Genomic DNA, 8,050 nt, shown 5'->3' with positions numbered 1-8,050 from the left:
TTTCTAAGGAATATCAAAAGAATACAAATATCCTGGGAAAATTCTGAATCACTTTGGATACCCATAGAAGACTATCAGATTTAAATGAATAGTTTCAATTGCCTTCCATATGCCTTTTCCCAACAGCAGTAAAAACAGTTTTCTTTAAACCTCTGTGATCACTTCCTGCTAGTATGTTTGTTGTTCATGTTGTTCAGATCGAAGGAAAAAAAGATCAGAGCACCAAAAACTCACTAAGAAAATGGAAACTGATGATAGTTGGCCATGTCTAATTCTCCCATGGTAAGGCCCCATCCTAATCACAGTGAGATACAAAGATGGCATCAAAATCAAAAATCTCCCAATGGGAGAAATCATTTCTGAAGTCAGAGAGGAGAGATATGAGGAAATAGTTGGTGTACCGGTATCTAGTTTAATGCCAGCCACCATCTGGAAGCATCATGATAAAGAATCTGCTCATCTCGAATGATGGTTCCAAGTAGATGTCACAATCAGTGGAATGAGTAGCCAGCCCAGCATAGGCACTGACCCACCAAGTGTAGTCACCTGAGCAATGACCTGGTGATCCTCTGCTGTGACGTTTGTGCATCCTGGAGAAGAGGCCAGGGGAGTAAGGTAGGGGTACTTGCTGGGCTTAAGCAGCAGCTATCTACCAACCTCATGGAAGTAGTTCAGTATTCAGTAACCAGATGGCTGCACCAATCCTGATGCCAAATACTTGAAAAGAAAACAGAAAAGGACTACCACCCTCAACAAGTAGTGGATAGGTTCCAGGTAGCTAGTCAACTCGCTCATGACAGAACCACTCTTTTGTCTTGTACACCACACCAAACCTTCTCAGAGTTAAAATTCCCTATTTGCCAGGTTTTCTGTGAGGTCTGGGTTGCTTTGTTATGACTGACCATGACGATTCTCCACAAGTGCAACCTCCTTGATGTCAGAGATCAGGGGACCTGTCGATGTACTCTAATGAAAGACAAGTAGCCCCCCCCCCCCCCCATCACTTACCAACACAGGTACGGCTGTCATTGTGGTTGATGATATAACCTGGGGGACAAAAACACGCTCCTCCGTAAGGCGTCGCGTGGCACTGGTACTGGCAGTTCAAGGCAGAGCACAGAGTCGTACCTAAACGAAGAAAAGAACTTTGTTAAATGAATGGTGACTTCTGGACAACACTGATTAACCTAATAGCTTCTTTTTCCATCAGTAGCAGCTAAGTAAGCATGTAGTAGATGTACAGAAAAATCTGTCACCCTTCAAAGCTTACTGCAAAACTTGGCAATAAAAGCTCATCTGAGACAGGATGATTGCTTGAAGCCAGGAGATCAAGACCAGCCTGGGTAACATAGCTAGACCTCATCTTCACAAAAAGTTAAAAGTATAAACATTAGCCGGGAACAGTGGCTCACACCTGTAATCTCAGCACTTTTGGAGGCCAATGCAAGAGGATCACTTGAGCCCAGAAGTTTGAGGCTGCAGTAAGCTATGACTGCACCACTGTACTCTAACCTGGGTGACAGAACAAGAGCCTGTCTCGAGTGGAAACAAAAGAAAAAAAGAATAAAAGCTCCTTTTTAAAGTTATAACTATGTGCAAGTGTAAGTCATTATAAGTCTTATTTATGAAAAAAAAAAAAAAAACAGGTCATGCATGGGTCTATCTTTGTGTCTACACAGTAAAAAGGGCTAAGAACTCCCAAGTGACTGGAGCAAGAATGAGCCTAAAAGTATTAACTGCGGCTGGCTTCAAGAGATGGGATTTCAGGTGATTATATTTTTTTCTTTTGGTTAATTTTTATTTTCCAACTTTCATACTGTGACTACACATCTTTTATTAATTTTGAGCCTTTTAAATGGGCTTCCAAATGAAATAGAGAAAAAAAAACCATAGAGGTATCTGCCTGTTTAAATATTATGTACAATTTTTGTCAGGAAACAAAAAATAACCTTGGGGTTGCAGTTACATGGGCACTTCTAGGCAACCACAGATTTAGTCAGAGTATATTATTGATGAAATCAAGGTTTTAAATGGTATTCCCTTACAGGACAGTCAGCTGTCCACAGAGTTGATGGGTTGTTGGTGGGGTGAATATTCTACAGTCACAAAAAAGGAGGAAAAAATCCCTAGTTCCAGTCAGTTTCCTCATAAATGAATATGGACACACAAATAACACTGTTCGTGGCCAACTCAGTTTTGCCGTTGGAGAGTAACTCAAAGTACGTAACCCAGGAACCAGAAGGTTTTTTTTTTTTTTTTTTTTTTTTAAACAGACAGTAAAGGCCTTTTCCATAAGTATAAGCCAGGTAATAAAATCTCCAACACATCTTTAAGGTCATCAAAATTGCCATTGAAACAATCCTCCCTGTGTGTGTGTTAGGGATTAGGGACGGGGAGTTTCTCCAAAACTTGTTAAGCTCCTCCCATCAATAGATGGAGTCTATTTCTTCCATCCACTCTGGGTTTGGCCAAGTGTCTTGCTTTGAACAATAAGACTTGAGCAAACTTGGCATAAGTAGAACCTTGAAAGTACTTGAGCCCGAGGGTTTGCTCTTTCAGTCTCTGGGTCAACAAAGCTAGGCTAGCCCAGGCTTTTACTGCAACATCCTGACGTTTGAGTGAGCTGATATAGGCCAGAGAAACTACTTAGCCAACCCACAGAACTGTGAGAAATAAGACGACACATTTGTCAGTTTAAGCCACTAAGTCTTGGGGTGCTTTGTTATGCAAACGCCAACAGATACACTGTATTTGAACATCTGTTCTAGAAAACAGAAATATCTTTATCTGAAAGTTACCCAGGTAAATGCCTATTATACTCACTACAGTATTTTCCAGTAGTAGTACTGTTTTCATCTTCTCTTCCTGGGCAATCTAAAATCCCATCACAAACTTTATAAATGGAGATGCATCGTCCTGACTCTGGGCAAGACCATTCTCTTGGGGAACATTTATGAACACCATGAGAACTGCTTTCTGTGGGGGGAAAAAGAGAGAGTTACAGGCCACAGGGGAGGTACAGCAAGCTCTTTTTCAATCAGTGGTTAAAAGGGGATGTAGAGCAAGTTGGACAAGAGAAATCCATAAATGATCTATATTTTACAATAAGTTAGTGATTTCTAACTCTACCACTAGTCTTTTACTGAGATTCTAAGGACAGGCGTAATGGAATTACTCCACTTTCCCTGGAAGAGGCAGCCCCCAGCCGGGTTATAAGAGTAAGAAGCAGATACGGTCTCAATTATCAACAAACTAGATTCATAATCCCCTAGGAAAAGATGCAGTTATTTAAATCCTGAATTATCGAAGTAGGACCATCAAGTTAGGTCCAGAATTACTTGAGTTTGTGGTTGAGCTTTTTGATTTGCTTTGTTTATTTAGTGAAATGTCAATAGTATAAGAAAAACCATAACCCAAATGTAGAAAAACCACTTTCTGGAACATAAAAACATAAAACCATGTTTTATGCTCCCAGAACAAGTATTTCCCTTATCATACCTGGGATTGGAATGGTGCAGGTAACTTACTGTAGGCTGTGGGTATTAGTAAGGGCTAAATTGTTGGAGGTGCTGCTGATGATATCAGCAACATAAAAGGGTGAATATCAGTAACGTAAAAGGGTGAATATCACTGGCAATTTCCTTCTCACAGAATCTTTAAGCACTTCTCTGGATAGTAGCTTCTCCTACACTTACCAATCCCCAGCTCCACCCCACATGTTCCTAAGGTGGCCTCTCTTTCACCACTAAACGTCAGTGACTCATTTGGGAATCAGAATTTACAAAACCAAAACAAAAAAATAAGCTGAACTGTTACCAAGGTTCAAAGTCATTTTTAAAGATTGTAAGGTCTAAGACAAATGACATTTTCCCTATTTTCTCTCCTTCCCCAGCCTATTAATTTTATATAGGTAAATCTATTTAAAACAGACAGTCTTAAAGGGAGAAAGTCAGACTGAGATATAGAAGAGGGAGAGACTGTCCTACCTATTTTGCCTTAAAGATAGAAAGGAGAGGATTATAATTTAATCTGTATTTGAGTTCTGAATCTTCTTAGGAAAAGTTAGTGAAGTCACCTCCTTCTTCCCCACCCACTAAGTACCTAAACAACTCCTTCAACTCCAGCCAGTCCTGAGGCTTGCTTGTCACACAAAATTTTTAAAAAGGAAAAGAGAAAAGCAAGCACTGGAAAACACTTGAAGAAAATGCTTTTCAGTAGGAACCTCTTCCCCTCCTTACCACATCCATCTTCATCTCCATTATCTTTACAGTCATCTTCTCCATCACAAACCCAGTTCTGATAAATGCATCGGCCACTGGGGCAAGTGAACTGGTAACCACCGCAGGTCGGATAGTCTGGAACAAAGCAACAGCTGCACTCTAAAGACACAAATCACCTGGAAAAACTCAAAGTGCTCTCACCTCAGTGCCTAAGCAGAACTATTTCTTAAATATCTTGACAAAAATTTTAAAAAGCAGGAAAAAAAAAAGAGAGAGAGAGAAAGAAGGTAACAGCAGCTTTGGGTCTAGGAAATGAATTCAGATGCCGGTTTCTGTTTTCAGGATTAAAATTAGATCAGCCTGGGAAACATGGTGAGACCTCATCTCTACCAAAAACACACACACAAAAAAAAAAATAGCCAGGCATACTGGTACATGTCTGTAGTCCCAGCTACTCGGGAGGCTGAGGTGGGAGGATGGCATGAGCCTGGCCTGGGGATGTGGAGTTGCAGTGAGCTGAGATCGTACAACTGCACTCCAGCCTGGGTGACACAGTGAGACCCTGTCTCAAAAAAGAAAAAAAATTAAAAATTAAAAACAAGATGGTTTGCAATGTGTTGGCACAGAACAGAAAATGCAGACAAAGATGCTGCAGACATGACAACATCCAATGTTCTCATATTTTACTATAAGCTCCGTAATTGCTAATCTATGACCAAATGATTCTGAGTCAACCATTCCATGATGTCACATTCTCTATGATTCTCTGTCGCTGAAATAAGCCCAGGTTCCAGAAAGGAAGTCAGGCATGACTCATTGAAAATTAGGGTGATATCGAAAATATTTAACAACACCCTAAGGCATGGGTACCAACCAATCAAAAGAGGTATGGAGGGAAATCATACATTCTAGTAAATAAATCACCACAAAAAGCTGTCAACTTACTGGAAATAGTAAAACTCTTTCACGGAGTCTTCTAACTTTACTCATTCTGAAAAAATAAGTGGAGGTGGCAACAAGCAGACAACAGCATGGACATAAAAGCAAGGTCAGAGTGAAGAAGTGGAGGCAAGAAAGCCACCTATACCACACTGTAACTTTCAGTCTGGGCGCAGTGGCTCATGTCCATAATCCCAGCACTTTGGGAGGCTGAGGCGGGCGGATCACTTGAGGTCAGGAGTTCGCGACCAGCCTGGCCAACATGGTGAAATCCCATCTCTACTAAAAACACAAAATTAGCCGGACATGGTGGCGCATGCCTGTGATCCCAGCTACTTAGGAGGCTGAAGCAGGAGAATTGCTTGAACCCAGGAGGTGGAGGTTGCAATAAGTCGAGATCACGCCACTGTACTCCTGCCTGGGCAACAAAGCAAAACTCCATCTCCAAAAAAAAAAAAAGAAGAAGAAAAGAAACTTTCCTGACCCTCCAACTTTAATGCAGTAGAAATTTCAAAGTAAAGAGGAGAGTTAGAGCCACTCCTAGGGAAATTCCTTTCCCTTAAAAACACTTCTCTTACTCGACTACCAAGGTTCTCAGAGGTACGGGTCATTTGAGAATGCAGTGATACAATATATCCTGTACCCCTGGAGCCTAAGGAAAGAAGGCAAACTGTCCATCACTAGCCCTTTACATCTACGCAGATCCTTGAAAGATAAAGGAGCCCAGGTCCAGCAACACCACAAAGGCTCGTGTCATGGCCCCTAGTGACCTGTGACCTTCTGATTCCATCTGCCATCAAATGTAGTGACTCTTTTCCTTGAAAAAAGTAGTACATTGGTGGGGGAGGTGGGAATAAAACAAAACCAAACTGAAACAAAACAAAACACTCCCAACAACATGACCCAGCATAAAGAAATCACCGTACTGCAAGCATGTTCATCACTGCCGTCTTGGCAATCACTGTCATGGTCACAGACATAAACGTGAGGGATACACTCTCCACTGCCACATGAGAACTCATTGTGCAAGCATATCTCAGCTGCAACAGAAAGTTAGGAAGGGAAAGAAAAGAGAGAAGTTAACTCCATTGTAGCCATTTAATCTCAAAGGAAGATCATCTCCAATTTAAGAAGGGATTCTTATTAAGCAGTGGTGTGCTGGTAAATGTTTAAGAATCAGTTATCCAGGAACAAAAAGGCCCTGGTTTGTAATGTTTGCTGATTTCCAGTGTGTAAATACTCCTACCAACGGCTGACTTCAAACTACCAACATGAATTCACTGAAACTGAACTTGGGAAGAGATGCACATAATTGGCTCTCTCAAGCCAGTATAAACCAGCTTCAGCACACCATTGCACATCTTGTGCGCAATACTTACTGCAGTTGATTTCATCTGAGGAGTCCCTGCAATCAACTTTCCAATCACACTTCTGACTGGTGTTATAGCAGGCTCCATTGTCACAAGTAAGCTGCTCACATGTTGCGTATTCTATTGTTTAAAAAAAAAAAAAAAGGAAACAGCAAACAAACCTTAAATTTCCTTCAGCAAACATTTATTGAGTGATTACTATATGCAAGTCACTAAATGCTGAGCACATATTGATAGACACACAAAAAAATATGCTCCCTGGCTTCATGGAGAGTACGGCTGGACAGGGGAGACAAATATTAGTCAAGTAAGACACAAATGGTAAATTACAAACTGGGATAAGTGCCAATGTGGAAAGTACAGAGGACTGTGAGACTGCATAGCAGAAAAGTCTCCCCTAAAGAAGTGACTTTAGAGCTAAAAGATGAAGAATGAGAAAGAATTTAACTTTAGCTCAAAATGGAACATTATTTTACATAATACAAATAACATCCCAGGAAACTAAAGTACCACCGCACAAGCTTGGAAGAAAGAAAAGCCATTTCTTCCACTGGGGGGTGGAGAAAGAAAGCAGGCCTAGAGTTCAGGAGCCCTGGTGGCCCAGAGGTACCACTCGGCAGCTATTTACTGTGACTCAAGCTTCATGTCCTATGTTTCTACTTCCCTATCTGCACATTTGGATAATCTACTGCACAGGGTAGAGGGGCCTGAAAAGACCCTGTCTGGTGAAGCATGTTGAAAAGCATAATGTGCCCTCAAAGCACAAATTATTGTTGCCATGTTATGTACATGTGACCACCTCACTGCTACTCACTGGACCTGGTTTTCCAGGTCACAGTGGAAAATCAGGAAGTCCCTTACAGGAATAACATGCTATCTGTCCCTCCTCTCTACTTACCAGACTTGGACCACCTGTCTCTCGTGACTTCTTACTGGAGGCTTTATTCTGTGGATTGTTGATCTCTTTCCCCCATGACATAACGAAACTCCCTGAGATCAAGGATCCTGTCTTACTCATTTTAGAATCCCCAACACTTAGTACAGGGGTGGTGGAACATTACTCACTGTGCTCAAGAAATGCTCAATATTGCTATTATTTATCACAGGTGAACATTTTAGTCATTTGGCTTTTTAAAATATTTTGAAGTTCTGCCTTTTATGGCCTTTGAATACCCTCCTTTTCACAAATGTGATATCTTCCTTGGTCTGACCATCTTTTTCATGAAAGATTATTTTGTATTGATTAGCAGGTCATCTTCTGATTTCTTTTAACAAAGGAAAAGGTATGTCTTAGTTAACTTTGAGTCTCAATTTTGCACTTAAGAACCCCATTTGAGATTTTATAGAGATATAAATATATTGAAGATAATTCTTTGGATAGTCCCAAGTCTTTTCAAGCAGAAGCTGTGTACAAAATTCTGTGCTGAAACTGTACTAAACTTGTGCCATGTTAACAACCTGCACTTTTTAAAAACGGACTCTCCAATGATCTTTTTTCTTTTCTTTTTTTTTTTTTTTTTT

The 8,050-nt window shown here is 40.7% G+C and overlaps 1 protein-coding gene and 1 long non-coding RNA gene across 2 annotated transcripts in view; one reads left to right on the top strand and one right to left on the bottom strand.

Moving 5' to 3' along the window:
- Positions 1-8,050, bottom strand: part of LRP2 (LDL receptor related protein 2) — a 229,106-nt gene that overhangs the window by 155,682 nt on the left and 65,374 nt on the right. The window contains exons 5-9 of the mRNA XM_017854503.1: positions 6,539-6,649; positions 6,086-6,199; positions 4,239-4,355; positions 2,824-2,976; positions 1,009-1,128 (exon numbers count right to left, since the gene is read on the bottom strand). Coding sequence (XP_017709992.1) covers positions 1,009-1,128; positions 2,824-2,976; positions 4,239-4,355; positions 6,086-6,199; positions 6,539-6,649 — 615 coding nt within the window. The remainder of the gene's footprint in view (positions 1-1,008; positions 1,129-2,823; positions 2,977-4,238; positions 4,356-6,085; positions 6,200-6,538; positions 6,650-8,050) is intronic.
- LOC108516840 (uncharacterized) overlaps positions 531-8,050 on the top strand; it is a 46,954-nt gene continuing 39,434 nt past the window's right edge. Inside the window, exon 1 of the long non-coding RNA XR_001881939.1 lies at positions 531-615. This is a non-coding gene — a long non-coding RNA (uncharacterized LOC108516840). The remainder of the gene's footprint in view (positions 616-8,050) is intronic.

Source organism: Rhinopithecus bieti, unplaced genomic scaffold, assembly GCF_001698545.2.
Source record: "Rhinopithecus bieti isolate Rb0 unplaced genomic scaffold, ASM169854v2 scaffold_37314, whole genome shotgun sequence".
NCBI lineage: Eukaryota > Metazoa > Chordata > Mammalia > Primates > Cercopithecidae > Rhinopithecus > Rhinopithecus bieti.
This window is presented reverse-complemented; position numbering and strand designations above follow the sequence as displayed.